The sequence below is a fragment of the Anopheles maculipalpis genome, chromosome 3RL (assembly GCF_943734695.1).
Source record: "Anopheles maculipalpis chromosome 3RL, idAnoMacuDA_375_x, whole genome shotgun sequence".
Taxonomy (NCBI): domain Eukaryota; kingdom Metazoa; phylum Arthropoda; class Insecta; order Diptera; family Culicidae; genus Anopheles; species Anopheles maculipalpis.
The window spans coordinates 32,295,383-32,314,063 of record NC_064872.1 but is presented as its reverse complement, the minus strand read 5'-3'; the positions used below and the strand labels follow the sequence as shown (position 1 = coordinate 32,314,063).

The 18,681-nt window shown below is 40.7% G+C and overlaps 2 protein-coding genes across 4 annotated transcripts in view; one reads left to right on the top strand and one right to left on the bottom strand.

Moving 5' to 3' along the window:
- LOC126564205 (sodium/hydrogen exchanger 7) overlaps positions 1-18,681 on the bottom strand; it is a 714,899-nt gene that overhangs the window by 495,557 nt on the left and 200,661 nt on the right. The window lies entirely within an intron of this gene.
- Positions 414-16,090, top strand: LOC126564453 (trissin receptor). 3 transcript variants are annotated; one of them, XM_050221514.1, is made up of 8 exons: positions 414-849; positions 5,606-5,750; positions 9,105-9,264; positions 12,052-12,249; positions 12,389-12,550; positions 12,685-12,896; positions 13,619-13,820; positions 15,917-16,058. In XM_050221514.1, the coding sequence occupies exons 1-8, from the start codon at positions 414-416 to the stop codon at positions 15,962-15,964; spliced, it is 1,563 nt and encodes a 520-aa protein (XP_050077471.1). In that variant the 3' UTR covers positions 15,965-16,058. The 3 variants fall into 3 exon arrangements, with proteins under 3 accessions (XP_050077471.1, XP_050077470.1, XP_050077472.1); XM_050221513.1 differs by lacking the exon at positions 15,917-16,058 and adding an exon at positions 14,111-14,248; XM_050221515.1 differs by having other exon boundaries at positions 454-849; positions 15,951-16,090.

Sequence of the window (18,681 nt, the reverse complement as noted above, 5' to 3'; positions counted from 1 at the left end):
TATGTTTCCCTTTGTTACCCTTTACTGGTATTAATGCTCTACCTCATCCATTCTTTTTCTTCTTTCTTCTGCAGATAATCTACTCAATTATCGATAATCCACCGACGGGAGACAGCAATTAAGTGATCCACATCATCACACCAGCGCAACAGCACCAGCAGATGGTGGTTAAGTGAGCGATGAAAAATCAATTCTCACATACGTGGATACAAGCTGCTGATTAAACCTACCAATTAAGCCCAACCTGTTACAAGCGGCCATACGAATGGGGCAGTTTACCGGCAGCACCACCCATCAATCATATCCCTATGTCGGATATCAGCTAGTGGTGTGAGTGTAACGTGAAACCGTCCCTCACACGGTGAAGAAAAACGGCAATCAAAGCCTGTTCTGCAAACGGAGGCTTTTAAAACATGCTAGACTTTCCCAACGGGACTTCCTCCCCTGCCAGTTCCGTCGGTGTAATGATGAGTTTCCTCAGCTCGAGTGCAGCCTTTCTCGATGGGTTGGGTCCAACCCACGGTGGCGGTGGATTGTTGCTGGGAGCTGGAAATTCTTCACCTGTCGGTGCGAACCACTCCACCCTGGCCAACTACTCGACGGTGGTTAGTTCCTCGCCCGCGTCAGCTGCCCCTATGCTATCGTTGGGCGGGCCCAATGGTTCGGTGGCACCACTACTCACTACGGCCCTGCTGAACGTCAACGGGTCGGGGTTGGAATTTTCCGACGCGAACAACCTGACACACTCGTTCACCAACTTCGTGCACAAGGAGTTCATATTCGATCGGACGGACGTGCGAGTCATATTCATCACGCTCTACTCCTTGGTGTTTTGTTGCTGTTTCTTCGGTAAGCTTACTTTAAAATCAAGTGTTTAAGTATGCTAAAGCTTTCAGAAATCGTTTGTCGGTAAGGCATGAATGTGCCTGAATATTTGACGGTGAAGAAGTCAATGTCTGAGGAAGAGTGTGATAAAAGTAGGAAACCGTGGGATAATCGAAAGGTTTAGAATTTGATTTTCAAGACAACAAATATTTCTTAAACTACTTTTAGTATCGATAAAAACTTAATAAATGTTTTACCACATGATAAGACAGTTATTTGCAATGATCTGACAGCTCTAGAAGGGAATCCATTCAATTAGTATACTGATTTGAGTCGAGCGGTCCAGTGGTATAGGTGACAACGGTCTTTAAACGGCAGGCAAAATGGCAGTTCAAATCGCATCCGTTCCCCCGTAGTGAGAATTAACTCACTTACCGAACAGGTCTAGTAAGATATTCGACTGCCGACGTGACCTATTCGGTCCTTAGTCTTTAAAAGGCCATTAAACCAAGGAGCACAAAGTGAGTAAAGCAAGTTTTTTTTATTAAAGACTTGAAAAGAAGATACTGCAATTGTACTTGCTTTCATCACTTGGTTTAATGTTACAAATTGCATAAATTATTCAATTTATCTTGCTCTGAATGTGTATGCAAACTGTTTGGAATAATTTGCATCTACTGTATAGTCGTCCAATCGTATAACCGCCAAAAAAAAGTTATTTTGAACGAAGAAAATCAGTTTTGCCAAATCAACGAAAAAAATCTTCTCCACTTGCTACCAATTATTTTAATTTGCTCGTCTGTAGCTCTCAAATTATTAAGAAGCAAATCAACCTGACACAAGTCGGCACGTGTATCTCTAAGCGACAAACAAGTACTTCAAAACAACCTTAAAAAACCAAGACGTAAAACATAATATTTTAAAATACTTTCCATCAATCTCTAAGCTCTGTTTTATTTTTGCCAATTGAAACCACCGCCACAGTGCGCAATGGTGATTTCGATTGCCTAAGAAAAATAAGCTTGAAAAACAACAACACTCTACACACAGCAAATGAACTTCACATCGAATCGTGCCGGATCAACTTGCGGCCGAAGCTATTGATAGCAATCAGTTTCCGTGCGGAATCGTTCTCTTCCCTTTGGTAAAGTCCCGGATGAATTATTTATTACCTCCAGCCAGTGGCCTGATGGTTTGCTTTCCGTCGCTTCTTCCACCGCAAGAAACTTTTATCGAGCCGAAGTGTTTTTTTTTATGCTTCTTTTTTTTTCACCACGCTTTGTGTCTCCAGACTTCAATTTCTGTTTTCCATTGCCCTCCCCCCGGAAAGCCAACATTCTCACAGAGAAAGCCATTCCGGCTGGAAATATGTTTCCACTGAAATACGCCCACACATGTAATTGAAGGTTAACTTTTTCTGTGTGGCTCCTTCGAGGAATATGATTACGTGTGTGAGCAAATTCTAAGAAACCGTAATTCCGATTGGTCAGCCGATGGAGCACCTTCCAAAGTCTAAGTTATAGTGAGCAGTATGTTGTGCTTCTATTTTTTCGTTTGTTACAATTTCGTTCGCATTTATCCTAAATTACATTTTATATGCCCGCTCTGTCCCACAGTGAACAGTTTATCGGGTTCGATAACCCGGCAAAACGGAAAAGAAAATCAGCGTCTCTGTTGTTGCTGCATCCAAAAATGATTCAGTACACGGGGCTACTGCCATAAGTGCGCAGCTCAAGCAGATAAGCAGATTTATGGCCTCCAGATTGCGAGTGTCGTTAGCTTTGGTAGCCAATTATGTGCGTACGTTTGCTTTTTACTTTGCCTTTACCAGCCGGCAAAATGATGCTCAGGGCCGCTTGGGCAAACAACAATTTCACCGTGACCAAATATGCTTCCGTGATGATTTATGACGCACGTTGACCACAGCCAATGTGCGTTCGACGGGTAGCAGGTACCGCGGAGCAGATTCGATAAAACAATTACAGACCAACATATCAACACGCACGATGATTTATTGCAGTATTTATTCCAACGCCGTGAAATTATGATTATTATTGACGTTCTCTTTTTGGTAGTGTAAATGAGAAATTTAAATTACACTACACTTCGGTACATGCTAAGTGGTAGAGGTGGATACGAATACGATGAGTGTTTTTAATTAATTCTGTGTGTGTGATTGAATGTGGTTTTCACGCGGGGGATAGAGATTTAATTGCTCATTCAACATAAAGCATGTTTAATTAAACATTTATCTCTAACCGGTTCAATATTGAGCTCCAGATATTGATCAGCTGTGATGACAGATATGGAAGGATCATTCGTATGTGATTATGGTGTTTATGAAGTTATGAAAAGGGAAAATAAATGTTGAGAGAGAATCGGAGACAAGCAGGATAGGAAGATAGAGAGGGATTAAAATCAAACAAATTATACGAGAAATTGATCAGAAGCATGGCACGCACCAGAGGATTATTACTTTTGACTGCGGTGCGCGACGTAGGGATGTAGGAAATGATGCAGAAGGAGAAAAGGAGTGAGGATGTATGTATAAAGAAATTACCGAGCTCAGATCGGGGGCATCGGCACAGTCCAAGAGAAGAGCCGTTTAATAAAAGACGATTGAGCGATCGTACGGTGAGCTTCGAATGTCTCTAAGCCCAAGCTACAGCAAACGGATTCTTAAATATAGCAGGCATCACCGTGTTTACGAGATCCGAATCCAGCGAAAGAACCTCTGAACCAGCTCAACAAGATCGATGTGGATCCTTACAGTCTTGACCTAATCAACGAACAGTGGAGCGCCTTGATGCACAAGAGCTTGTTAAAGCAACCAAACATACTAAGGATTTTTCGAGTTCAAGCCGGACTCTGAGGCCCCTAATTCAAGAAACTCGAGATATTTGAGAATTAGTAAGACAATAGGGAAATTTAGATTAAGGCAACGGGTAAACGAGAAGTTGTAATATTTCTCGAGACATAAGATTAGGGAATTACATTCACACCAGGAGGAGAAACGATCTAAGATGGGGTGAAAGAATGTACAGTCAGCTGAGGAAGAAATACGATAAACTTTTAAGAAACAAGACGAATGAAAGAACACATCATTTTATTTTGTATCAAGCTTGAATAGCCAACACACTTCGGAAAATATACATTTGATATTTCTTATAAAGAAAATCCACTCAAGAATTTTATACATCATTTCTATTTTCAAATTTGGTTCGTCAAACGATTTACGTGGAAAAACGGTTCAGATGGGATTTTGATAGGGATCCGACAATGTGACAGACCCTTCTATTAGACAAAATCTTCTGTTTTTTTCTTATAACACAACCATACTGTAACACTAGTAAAGCCATCCAACAAAAAATTTTCAAGAAAACCAAATGATTATTATGTGGTTCATCGTTGTAAAACATGGGTTCAGGAGCAAACTTCTAGGCATTGTAGAAGATTATGGAAAAAATGGAAATTCAGTACAACACTCACCGTCAATGCCTGAGAAGCTTTTTTAAAAGAAACATTTGAACCTCAGCATCAGTCAATAGCAATATTGGGGTCATTTGGACAGCCAGTATTTGAAGGAAGCAGTTTTTTGGCATTTTTATTACTCAGTAAAAATGCCAAAAAATTTATTTCTATGCAACCAATGCTAAAGTATTCAATAATTGCTGGAACGTCTCACGAGACTGTTTGGCAGGTTTTTTTGTAGAATTTTCCCTAGGATAAAATTCAAACAAAAAGTTATTTATTGAGATATAGCTGTTGTACAGCTGAATTTGCTATTCAGTTTGATTGTTTTTTTTTTGTTTTAATTAATTGTTTTTTTATAAATCTAAACATTGACAAGTTTTATAAATATTTATACAGTTGGCCATTCTTTGCCTGTACAAAAAGGCGTTTGAAAAGGAAACGAATAAGACAATAATGTATAGCAAGAAATTAGATTGATCTTCGCCATTATCCTAGCAAAAGTCATCATTTGTAACTCATAAGAAAAAATCACTTCTTTTGTTGAAATTATTATTCTTTATGTGAGTTGCAAACTTTGTCCAGTTTCATTCGGCTGTAAAGATAATATTTAACTTAAAAAATATTATTTTGGTCATCCGTGGCCGGTTTACATCCAAATCCGTCTATCAGAGAGACCCATCGAGGACACAAGCGAATCATCAAACACAATGAGCCACAATCTATAAGCTTCGCAAGGATCACTGTTTTCAGGGTTTGCTGTGCAACATCCTTTGACGATACGCAATTCCGTTCCATTACCAGTGAACTGAAACGACCCTCGATAGTAGTGCTCCGTTTCTCATCATCACCATGGTGTGGCCATGTTACTTCCACGAGCTCACCGGAAAGGAATCAATCCAGCAAAAGCTAAAGATAACTCCCGTATCTGCTATTACGCTCCCCAAGCGAGACCAAAGGGTCGATCAAGTTCCTTTTCAAAGAGAAGCTTTTTCCCCAAACTTGTTTGTCTGCTTTCGCATCGCGAGGCTCGCGAACCGTTGCAAAGATATGCGTCTCTTAGTCCCTGAGCTACTGCTTTTTCTTCTTGCCCAAAGTGTCACTGTGAGAGTGAATCCTTCTCTTTTTGGAGTTTCTTAGATTTCGGATAACGTGTCAGTTGCAGCCAACGTAACCGGAATACATCTACTCGGAATTCTCCGTTTACCTCTATCAATCAGCTTCAGTCGTTTGGCTTTTATTGAAAACTTCACTGTAAGGACGTCATCATTGTCATCTACTTTTTTTTTACCGGATCTTTCTTCCCCAGGGAACCTGCTCGTGATTCTAGTGGTGACGCTCTCCCGAAGGTTACGCTCGATAACGAACTTCTTCCTCGCGAACCTGGCCGTCGCCGACCTGTGCGTGGGTGTGTTCTGTGTGATGCAGAACCTGACCATCTACTTGATCGAAAGGTAAGTCACACCAAGCGCAACGTTCAATGACATTCCTTCGCCGACAGTAAGGTCCGGGTTTCGTGCCATTCGCTACGTTCACGCCAATAGGCAACGATTCGTAGAAATCACTGTTTGGATATTTGATTTGGGACAATAATTGATTTTATATTCCATAATATCTCCCCTCTTGGTTGTCCTCCGTTTGTCCTCTTCTCGGTGGAATTTCGGTAACTAATCGATAGCAATTAATGAATCGAAAAAATCCAACAAATCAAACCAGAAATCGCCGAAACGGAAAAAAGAAGCTGAAGCTTCATTCCAAAAACTGAAAAAGAAAAATGTCCAAAATAAAAAATAAAACAAAAGTTTCCAAATCAACGCAGTGACTAGAGAGAGAAGGAAAGATATTAATTACAATTTTGATGGCATTTTTCGGTCCCATCTGCAAACGAATTTAAGCTCAAATTTGTGAGCTGTGAGGCACGCTTGCTTCTGCTCTCCTCCGTTTCCATCCCACTAGTGGTGTATAAATTTTCAATTGTGCCACGTCTCTTTTTTCTCCCGAGGATTCGCTCGCTCAAGGACAGTCTCAATGAAGCGAAAAGCTACCATTACTACGTCAATTATTAATCTTTAATGATGCTGCTGATTGTGTTCCTCGCGTGACGGTGCAGACCAAACAAAACGAACGACAAAATAATCCCTCCCGCCATGTTTCACAGATTACCAAAAGGAAAAAAAGCGACAAGCTTTTTAATTATTGAACCACGTAGTTTTCTTTGTTAGACACACCCCTAAGGCTACGCTCGTTTGACAAAACATCGCACCGGCAAGCACGGCAAAAAAAGACTCTCCGGCTTACTTTATACCACAAACTTTATCTTTAAAACATGAACGTGAACTAACTTCAAAATCCACATCATTTCGCCTACCTACCGAAAGATCCCGTACGAAAGCAGGATTTAAACACCACATCACACACTTGATGCATAACTCCAACTCCATGTGTCTCCATCATCCTTTCCATGCGCGTCAAAACATAATCCTTTTACCTAATTAGCGAGCATAATTAAGGTTGGCACTAGTTCTGGTAGCGGCTTCTCCAAACAGCAATCCTTCTAACCGGCTGCCCGGAGATGCTATCCAATTTCCTGCGCACCATGTTTTGCCAGAAACTTTCAGCCACCGAAACCCAACAGAAAGACGCGCCGCTCCAGCCAGCCAGAAACGTGTCCCATAACATGATCCCCAAAATCTGAGCACTGGCACTGCACTCGCCCGGGAAAAGTTCTAGCGGAATTCGCAACCCCAACAGTACGGCGGTTCGTATTGTTGTCGATAGTTTCCTCCCTTGGCAATGGTGGTGTCCGTGTACTGGGAGAGCCTTTGCGAAGAGATTTCGCGTACAGCGTATCTGCGTGCAGCAGCGCAGAAAACTTCGGCTTGCCGATGTGATGTCTTACGCTGCGGTGAAGGAAAATAACGATCGCCCCGGCTTGTGCCCCGTGTCAATTCTGCGTGCAGCAGTAAAGAGTTGAAGAATGAAAGATGAAAGTGCGGTTCTTGGTGGGACCGACAAGTGGCGCTAGTACTTGATGAAGACGTACAAAAGCTACACCACTACGCCTGACGATACTGGCTGTTGTTGGGAGAGAAAAGATAATACTTCCCAAGGGCTGCGAAAGCTCTTTCTACGTCGATGGATAGTGATAGTATGGAATGGTGGAGATTTTCATTTGCTGTATGCTGTTCATGTTAAATTCTGGGAAATTTAAAATAATGCAGTTAATTAGCTGCATAATTTCCAAAGGAAAAGGAAATCTTTGTTGGCAAGGAGAATGTTTACCAACGTTATAAGTTGAAATTGATAATTAAAATTCATTAAAATCAAAAACTATTTTAAACCGAAACAACTCAACGCAATTGGGGTCTTCAAACGGTGGAACCGGGGCTCCAATCCCAACCGGACTGTCCCCCCGTAGTGAGGACTGACTAACAAACTATGTGGCATCGGCAGTCTAGTAAGCCATTTCGATGGCCGGCATGACCTTAGAGGTCGTTAAGTCAAGAAGAAGAAGAACTTAACGCAATTATCAAAGAGCAACTCACCACCGACTCATAACAAAGACATGACTAAAAATGATAATATTAATTCAGTTATCAAGAATGCTCATAATCGTGTAATAACAGTGCGTAAAAGCAGTCTTAATTGAGCATATTTAGAATTTTATCTGAACTAATTTCTTCGTTAAAGACGATATGGTACTAATTATAGCCATCAAAGACACCAATAATGCCAAATTTTTTCATTTTAGAGGATTTTAATAGTCAGTATTACCCCTTATTTTATGAAAAATTGAAACAGAAACTCTAAGGAAGAGGATAATTCTTTAAACCGTGTGAGGTATTTTTCAAAAAAAAATTTATTTGTGAAAAACGGTCTGGTCTCCTAATGCTAACAAAAATTATTTCTCATTGTTTATAACATCTGCGACAAACAGCCTAGCCTTATAAAACAGTCTAGGTACTAATTTGCGGTGATGATGGTCTATTTAACAAATAAAAGTTTGTAAAATCTAAATTTAGTCTGCACAGAATACAGGTCCGTTAAAAAGAAATGAAATCAGTAAGCGATACATCTGTTACAAACTTTTTGAATATACTTCAATAACTAATCAAACAAAAAAACGCTACCCGAAATATACCAAATTACCAGTATTTTTTTCATTTGATGCTTTACCATATGTATCTCGCCAACATGTTGCCAATGTTACTTTTATCCTTTGTTAACATTCCATCACGCGGGTCATTATTACTTTTCCATTTCCTCAAAGCCGTTCGACTGCAAATGTTTACGCGCGGCGCGTATTGCAGCGTTAGCGTACAAACACCGTCTTTGAGCAACATTTTATGTTCCCAGCACGTTATAAATGTTACGCCACAGGAAACACAATTGCAAACAAACACATGCAAACCATTTCGGAAATATGCTTGCACCAATAAACAAACAGACGATCGATGTTGCCGTTCGGGTGTTTTAAAAATTCCAATCCCAGAGTGATCTGTTTTTCTACTCAGCCTTTTTTTTTATGTCGGTATGTCATAAACGAGTTTGATCTTGAAATTTGAAATTAAATTGAAACAAAAAAATGCAAACCAGATTCTCTATTACCCAGACTTGATGTCGTCATCTCGAGAGCGGAAGTTCCCACATTACCCCCTACATCGGCTTTAGTGCCATGTGTCACCGTGTGGTTTGTCGTTTGCTTCTCAAAACCCTCAAACAGTACGATTTCTACGAGCCCGGTAACGCTGACAGCCCGTCAATAACGTTGCACTGCCTTCTATCTGTCCCTTTTGCTTTTCACACAGCTGGGTGTTTGGTGACTTTCTCTGCAAGATGTACCAGTTCGTGCATTCGCTCAGCTACACCGCCTCGATATTCATCCTGGTCGTCATCTGTATGGAGCGTTACTTTGCCATCATCCATCCGATCACGTGCAAGCAGATCCTGACATCGCGCCGACTAAGGGTAGGTATGCCGCTCGCCGGCAGGATGTGTATGATGTTTGGTAAAATCGAAAACATTAATCACACTGAACCAGATAGGTTCCGGGAATTGATATTTATGTGCGTACGTGTATATCTGTGCTGGAAGAGTGCTTTTGCACTTCAAATACATTGTAACGAGGATGAATTGACGAGGGAGAGAGTGATCGTGGTAATGCAACTGCATAGTAAGGCTATAATAAAATGAGTTATTTTCAAGCACTCTGGATGCCATTTTAGTGCAACTTTGTCGCTTCCTTAGAAATATATCTGCTCACAATTGAAGCTGGTCATGTATAAACTTAAATGGAGGGTTGTAACTATCCAGCGTAATTAACCAAATATCAAAATCTTTGTCATTTCCGTTCAAGTAAACACAAGTAGAGCAGAGTTCAATCCAATCCACAAAACAAGCCTTAAACATATGCTCGCCCGCCAAGCATTGTAATGATTCGTCCTGGCACAGGAAATTTACCCTGGGACAACAAAAAGACCATCTTGACGTACAGTTCTCGATCGATTGCACTTCGCATTCAGTGTACTGAGTGTACCGATGCGACTTGAAGTATTCCCTAATTACCCCTCGAAAAGCCACTCGTACTCGAGCATTCATCTTCAATGCAGCAAACCCGAAGGAGCAGCCAGAACAGTTCGCGTTTTGTTCCATTTGGTTGCGTACCCACTCAATCATTGAACCGAATCGATATCGCCCACCCTTCGATACCGTCCAACGACGCCAAGAGACCATCCCCGGAGTAGTTGCTCGTGTCCTTCGAAACGATCGGAACCGCACAAAGGAACGTCATCGACGTCTTGCCATGTCGTGCCTTTTGTCCGCAGATCGATAAGCAGCAGGGTAAACAATATTGCACCCCTAGTACAGGGCTTCCGGCTCCATATTCAATCTATGCCAACCAGTCGACAGAATGTGCACCAGATGCACCCTCAACAGTAGCCATTGCATCCACTGGTCCGTACGCCGTTGCCGTTGCCACCCGGAAAAGTTTAATCTCGCTAACAAACAGTGTGCTTTTGTGGTTGACCATCCTTCCAACTCCACAGGCAGCTCCACCCACTGGGGAAATAATCAGCTTAACTACACACCCCAAAAAAGGAACAATCTGTCACCCATTGCACTTTGCTTCGTGGCATGTTTGTGATGTCCGGTGATGAAGAAGCTGCAGCACTTTCGCTGTCGTAGTTGCTGTCGTACTAACGTTTCCATTGATGTGTAGTTTTTTTTCCATATGCAACAACACATGCATACGTTTAGTCACCTTTCGAAGTAACGCGTATGTTTACTGACTGGTGGAGTCAGCTCAGATGCGAAAGATAAACGGAGAGCTTTTAACTTTTGACGATTGGATTCATAGAAAAAAAGGAGTTAAGCTGGCTACAATTAGGACGAGCCTTAACTTAAACATCCGCTGATTAAGCTGATTAGCGATGAAAAGCAGTTACAAGATTTAAGTTTATTTGATTACAAAAAATTCGCCTTTAATTACATTTCCTTCTATGAGGCAGTGGAGTGTGTTTTTGTACTCAATTGTTGTCCGCAAAGTCTTTGTTTGATCTTCAAAACAATAGAGTAAGTAAATTCACTAGCTCTCAGCTCTTTATTCGCCGCCTAAAAGTATGCAATAAAATTTTTATTTGGCGTAAACAAACATTCCAAATTAGTCGTCAGTCTAATTTCGTTTATATTAACGATTAATCAACTATGGGTGTTCGGTGTTCAACTTAAATATAGACAAAACTTTAATGCTTTAAACTTTTTTTTGTAATTTTGGATTCTATTAAAAACAACACAACATATTCAAGAAAATAAACTTTAATTTGTTTTGTTTTAATTTATTTATTTCATTTCATGAAGAACGGCCAGACCCTATGGCAAATTTTTTTTAAATAAAGTTATAACAGACCATGAGGCGGCAAGTTGTCATACTCAAACAAAAATAAAAATAAATAAAATTATTACATTTTATTATTTTTATAATTTTTTTGGTTATTTTAGTGGCACTAAATTCAAATTGAGTTTTCTTTTTGTATCAACGATATATTTTTAACGTTGTAAGTTAATTTCTTATCATAAGACAGATGAGTTAAATTGGATTTAGCGTTGATAATTGTTCTGAACACTGCTTGTAAGCTCATTTATGAACGGTAATTAACCTTTATTTAGCTTTTTGGATCAGAGTTGCTACACAACAAGGTGGAGAGCTATTTGTATATCTAGAATCATTATTTATTTTGAGCGTTTTGACTGATTCTTATAATAAACTGGCTTACCTTAACTCGGGGCGACCCGGTGGTATAGGTTAAAGCGACGCCGGTCTTACCAAGGCAGGGCTGGAGTTCAAACCCCATCTGGACCGTCGCCATTTCCCTCCGCAGCATCCAACTACGTGATATCTGCAAGTCTAGTAAACCATTCGATGGCCGACGTAACCTAAAAGTTCTTTAAGCCAATAAGAAGAAGAAGAACTTCAACAAGCTTCAACTGGACTAGGGACTAACGACATGTACTTATTCTTTTAAAAGAAAGTTTCTTCTTGAAACCTCTTTTGGAATGCAGTTTCATCGCTTGGGGAAAACTATCTAAAAATAAGTTTGATAAATTTGTAATAAAGTATGATAACTGTCAGAGTATAAAGCATTTAAAATGCCAAGAACACGCTGAACATTTACACGATACATAAAACCTTGAAGCTTCAAAGCATTTTCCCATCATTTGATTTCCTCTTTCACCTCCTCTTCCTGTCCACCACAGTTAGTCATCGTGGCCGTGTGGATAACGTCCGCCGTCTACTCCATCCCAAAGTTTATCTTCGTGCGTACCATCACGAACAACCTCGGTGATGACCAGCTGGAAACGATCTGCATCGTCAACCGGAAAATGTTCAACTCCGAGCTGTTCGACATCATCAACTTTGCCCTGCTGTACCTGCTACCGCTCCTGGTTATGACGGTAAGTGCTCATTACGGGTCACCCGGGTGTGAGTTTTTATTTCATGCCTGCGGAAACCTTCCTTTCAAAACTCTGCACTGCTGCCACTGCTTCACACCACACATTCCATTCGACCAACACCGGCCACCGGGTTTTGCAGGTCCTGTACAGCCGAATAGCGATAGCACTGTGGAAAAGCTCCCGGGGGTTGGAGCGACACATTGCGCTGCAAAACACAACCTCATCGAGCTATTCGAGCAATTTCCACCGGAAGCCAAGCAGCAAGTACGACAAGCGAACCACAGGTGTCACCGAAAGCCAGGTAAGTGTCCGTCCGGGCGCCTTTATTGCGTTAGGTGCACGGACATTGCGGTGTCTACTTCCGCCCGGAATACCGGAGATACCGAATTCCACATAAACACACAAGCCTCATGGGTTACAAAAACACACACACAGGTTTCGGTCGAGTCGGATAAGGTAGTGGTGACTACCTGGCCGGCGCAGAACAGCTTCCACCAACGACACGGCACCCAGCTGACACAGGTGTCCCACTCGTCCAACAACGTGCTCCGAGCGCGCCGTGGCGTCATTCGCATGCTGATGGTGGTGGTGCTCACCTTCGCCCTCTGCAATCTACCGTTCCATGCAAGGAAAATGTGGCAATACTGGTGAGTTTCGAAGTGTCTCTCTTTCACCCGCTTCTACCTTTGCGAAAGTGACTTCATATTTCATTTTTATCGACCATTGGTCCCGGACCCGGCTTTGACGTCAACAGCGCGCGTGGTCACGCGTGGAAGGTAGAACGAAATGATAAGCCGAATGACTTGTCAAATGAAAAAGAACTCACACAAAAAAAAACGTATCACTGCGTTCCGCATACGAAATTACTGTTAAGATGTCCAAACTGCCGGAGAAAAGAGTCTAATCATGCACGTTTCATTGAAATATCGCCCAGGTGGTGGCATCGTGACGCTTTCCCCAATAAAAAGAAAAGCGTCCGTGCAATGGTATTATTCACCCAGTGTGCGTTCTGTTCACTTAACCTAGCAATGGTACTAAGTGATTCCTGACGTCATTAATGTTATGTTGACCACCCGTTTTGTTGATGATTTATGCCATAGAAAGGGGCCGGGAACAAATATATTTGGTCTGTCGTTTAAATCTCGGATCTGCTCGGATGCGAGGCATTTATTTATTTTTAAACGTTTATAAATACAGCCAATGATAACTGGCTCTATATAATATGGATTTTAGAAATAAATCTTTACGGTTGGAAGAAAATTTCTTTTAAATTATGAATAACAATAAAATGCCAATAACTATTTTCACCAGCTCCAAGCAAAACCATTCCTCGTTCATCACCCGTACATCATTTTTCTACCCTCCTCAGGTCCACTGACTACAAGGGTGACTCCAACTTTAATGCGCTCTTCACCCCGCTCACCTTTCTGGTGACCTACTTCAACTCCGGTGTCAATCCACTCCTGTACGCCTTCCTGAGCCGCAACTTTCGTAAAGGCATGCGCGAACTGTTGCTGTGTTCCTTGAAGAAGAACAAAAACAAATCGCTCAATCAGCGCATCCCACTGCACGTAAGTACAGCACTGCATCGCACATACTACACCACTTTCCGAGCGAGCAATACTGGCATTACTTACTTAGCGAGCATCTTAGCAAGAGTTACGTTATGGCGTTACGTTACCCGTTTGGTCTATTTGCGATTTCAGTCTTGTTCCTTTGGCGTCTACGGCGCATTGCCTTTCGCATCTGTGCTCTGCATGTTGTTTGCTTTCTCATTCTTCTCAACATCTCATGCTCTCATGCCCATTCACACACCTTCCCTTAACCCGGATCCCTTTGACTTCATTTCATCGATGCTTAGCGACCACGATCCATCCTAGTGCTACTGCGGCATGCCATGCTTTGCTGGGCTACGGACAAACCGACCGTCTCCCTTGCGACACACTGTCCTTCGCCGACGACCCGCTCCCTCGATGGGATCGACGAGCGAATGCTGTGATGGGCTGTTGCGCTTAGAAATCGAATGTTCAAACACGAAGGTCAAAGGACACGGAGCGAGAAAAAACGAAGAGACGCTTCCATCTAGCGGAAGGTACAACACGTATCTGGTTCGGCTGCTCGGTTCGGTTGGTTCGTTGCTTGCTCGCATGAGGGACAGCCAAACCAAATGTCCTCGCTGGTGGATACCATACTAAACACAAGAAAACAAGCTAAACAAAGCTTTGCAAAGACGGGTAAATTGGTATGAGTTAATAAATGCATGTAAACGTTGATCGATGGTCACCGGTAGTCATGTCCCAAATTAACACTAACCACCAATCACTAATCCTATTTTTTAAATTACTATTTTGGTTTCGTATATCAATTTAAATTCCATTTCAAATAAATCCTGAAGCAATCTTTTAATAAGAGTTGTAGTGTATGCATTGAAGAGTAGAATAAATTTGAATGGCACCGCAAATAAAAATTGATGAACAGACGAATTAATGTATTTAACATCTCTCGATTAATATTAAGTATTTAATAGTTTACAGTATTTACATACGAAAAGCCAAGTTACAAACCAAATCGACCGATTAGACACTGTGTCATTGCAAGAAGAATTATAAAAATCTGTCTATATGTTAATGCATACGTCATATTTTATATTTTCATTTGTTTTTATTGTTCCTTTGTTTTGTTTTCGTGTTTTTGTGGTCTCATAGAATGTTATGGTTATTTTTCTATTTTGTATCGTAATTTATAGTTTATTTTTGTTTCTTTCTGAAAACCTTTTCTTTTTGTACGTTTTCCTCATTGAAAAATGTGATTTTATTTTGTACAAAATTTTAAACCTATTTTAGTGTAAATATTGCATTATTTCTTCGCAGTTTTAAGCTCTCCTGCATTTAAATTCATGAATGATTGCATTTTTTTAATTATTTTAAGTTTTAAATAAACTTGTCATAAAATGAAACTTTCTTAAATGAAATTTTGGATATTTTTAATATTTTCTTTTGAAAACACTTTGGTAGGTGCAAAAACCATCGATTCTCTTATTTATGTTTCTAATTTCTTCGCAAAATTTATTCCAATCTATTTTTCAAACACAACAATCACGCTATTTATGATCGCTTACTGAAATTTTGCACCTCATTCCCATATTTACTTTCCAAAATATTATGCTTTCTCGTCAATACATCCCCGCTAATTGCCTCATCTAGTGATTATGAACATTAGCTTTAAGCAGTAGTCAATATATTGGCCGCCTTGTACGAAAGGAAACATCATGCGCAACACCACGGCCATTAATAATATTCTGTCTATATGTGTGTGTATTTTACATGTGTGTGTGTGTGCATCTGTTGATGGAATGCAGCAAAGCGACAGGATGACAAAATTTGCATTGATTGTAGCGTGTTTTCTTTCCATTTTCTTTTTTCTTGTTTTTTTTTTGTCGGTTTGCATTGCATTGTGCTCGTACTCGTTTGTATTGTTGGCTGGCGATGCGTTCCTTGGGGTTTGCCGGGTTGGACCGAATGATGATACCGGAAAAAAAACAAATATCAACCAACCAACCCACCCACCCGGGGCCTGCTTCATGCGAATGTGTGCACGTGTATACAAACTTTCTATCGAAACCTCGCGTACCTGGTTGGCGCACACACGCCCACACACACGAACACAGAACCATTCCTTACCGACCGATTCGACCCATGTAGGATTTCCCCAATGATGCCACGACCTGATCGACCGCGGGTGCTGCGGTCGGTGTGTCGGCAGCGGCAGAGGGCATACCACTAGGGTCAGCCGCCGCCGCCGAGGGCACCACTAATGCACCCGGTTGCACTGGCGCCCGCTCTCGAGTGCACCGGTTCCGTCAGCATCCGCTTTTCCGACGCAACGAGCTGCTGTTCCGGCGAACGAACGAGCTGGTGAGCAATGACGAGGATGAAGATGAGGACGATGAGGATGATATGAACGAACCGGCCACCACGCTGTCGACTGCCACGGTCGCACCGCCGCTCACAGTAAGCGTCATCGAGACGGGAAATGAACGGAACGGAACCTAGGAATCGGGAGCGTCACGACTGCGTACGAATCAGTATTGTATTAGAAAGAGAAGTTTTGTGTTTTTACCATGCAACATCAACGAAGATGGCCAAACCTTTTGCGTACAACGAAATCAAAGCCCCTGGCTTCAGGGCGTTAGAGAATTCATACCAGAGGATCAGAGAGAGAGAGAGAGAGAGTGTGTATCGATTCTTGCATAGCAGAAAAAAGTATCGGATGAATGTCAATCAAGGGAAATGACACGTGGATACGTTTACAGTCCAATTCACACACCACATAGTAACGATGCCAATTTTCTTTGTACCAACACACACGTTCACAAAGTTTTTTTTTGCCCATGAATGTATGTATGAGTGTGTGCGTGTGTTCAAGAGCAAAGTTTTTGCCCTATTACACACCCATAATGCACTGTTGTTGCCTTCGACATCCTTCGTTTACGACTCGTTAAAGGACTCACGCTAAGTGTGGCAAAAGGTCAGGCGTGTTAGGCCAAATGCCTAATGGCAGCATAATTCTATCGAAAAGGGAAGCACAACCCCGTACATTACACTTCTTCCGGATCGTTTTATTTAGTGAGGAAGTTTTACTGACAATAGCAAGTTCACAGGCCAGATTTCCTTTCCTGTAAAGTGATTAACTCCCTATACAGAAGTTTATTTTACCAGTCTTTAGTCAAAAAAGCACGAAGTAACGAAGCGGATGGAATTGAGCGATGCTACTATAGAAGTCGAAGAAGATTTGTCACTATTTTTGTACGAAAAAAAAAATTGTAAATAAATTGGCAGAACAAACAGGAAAGGGATGAACATTATTTTCATTTCGATTGTTTGCTCTGACGATCAACATGTTTGACTCATGTTATTTGAATGTTCCTAATTTTGCTTATTGACAATAATGAAAACTAATCAAACCGTCACCGGCAATCAACCATTTAATTTTATAATTGTGTCTTGTAAAATAATCTATTTTCTTGAGCTACTTTTATGATTTTGTAGAACAGTTTTGTTTGTTTTCGCACAAAGAAATAAAACTTCAAATAACGATACTGTGATAAAGTTATAAGAAAACTTGGATGGATTGTACAAGAAAACGAAACTGGAAACGGGAAGAAAAGAAGGAAAAGAAATGAATTTTAAGAATGTTTTTAAAAATAATCAGCTCCTCCATAAATGTATGAAAGCTGGAACAGAAAACCGTTTGCTCGATTGTGAATCAATTACATTTTTTTTGTACTACGAAACGGCGAAACAGTTTCGAGGCAGAAAAAAATCATGTAAAATGTTTGAAACATCGAAACATTATGACTAAAACGATGAGCAGCACCGTACGAAAAGCGTAGCACTGTGTACAACAAAGCTTACTTTTACATGCAGTATCATCAATACGTATTAGCTCGTACTTAATCTCGTGTCTTGCCGACGATTCATCGGTATCAGCGGTCAGCCTGACTCGGTTTTCCAAAAGCAGATTTGTTGAACAATGTACTAACGAATGTTTTGCGCTCAGATGAAGACTATATTTAAAGAAGTATATTTTTTCACATTTAAAAATTAATACCGTTGCTCGCTCGTGTGTAGAAAAAGGATCAACATTTATTGTAACAAAAAAGTTAAACGCAAAAAAATGCATCCTTAACGTATGACAATGAAATAGAAAGATAGAGAGATGAGAGAGAGTGAGAGAGAGAAAAAGAGAGAGAGAGGGAAAGACCAGCATTATACGAAGGCAGAACAATACGGATTTAATTGCTGTAATTGCAACGGTTTGACGATAAAAGAGAGGAATGTTTAGCTACAAGGGCAAGGATAACATGGCAAAACTGGAAAGAATTTATTGTACGAGCCTAGAAATACGAATAATAAAATTATAGTCCTAAAATGCAGATTTTAATTCATTTATATGGACGCATGGACGCAATTATTTTTATAAAATCTTGAGAAATAACTTCGGAATAATCGGCGGTACAGGTAACTTGTTTCAACTTACGCTTTGATTAAAACGGTTTCATCTAAATATTATAAATTGAGCATGTTTAAGTATGAATATTTTTAAATCCCCAAAGTATTTGATTTAAAGCGTTGGTCTGTACTTTTACGACATTTTTGTTTACTTTAATCAGCTGCTCTTCATCAGAATTTATAATTCGGTTGTTATTTTGCTTGCAGCTATACCAAATAAATTCAATAAATAATACTTATATTATAGTACTTTAGTTGCCGTTTTGTAGAAATAAGTGTTTTATAAATTTTTAAGTCTCCTTCTTCTTGGCTTGATCAGGATTGAACACGTCGCGTCGACATGGCCAATTCTCCAATTAGTTTCCAGGAAACTCTGTCTAGGGCTGCAGTCCTCCATCCACGACTGCATTCGATCTCCGAC

Excerpts from the sequence above, each read along its gene's own strand:
- LOC126564453 (XM_050221513.1), top strand. The coding sequence starts at position 414 with ATGCTAGACTTTCCCAACGGGACTTCCTCCCCTGCCAGTTCCGTCGGT. Across the intron at positions 9,265-12,051 it reads TGACATCGCGCCGACTAAGG|TTAGTCATCGTGGCCGTGTG; the intron begins GTAGGTATGCCG and ends TGTCCACCACAG. Across the intron at positions 13,821-14,110 it reads ATCAGCGCATCCCACTGCAC|CGACCACGATCCATCCTAGT; the intron begins GTAAGTACAGCA and ends ATCGATGCTTAG.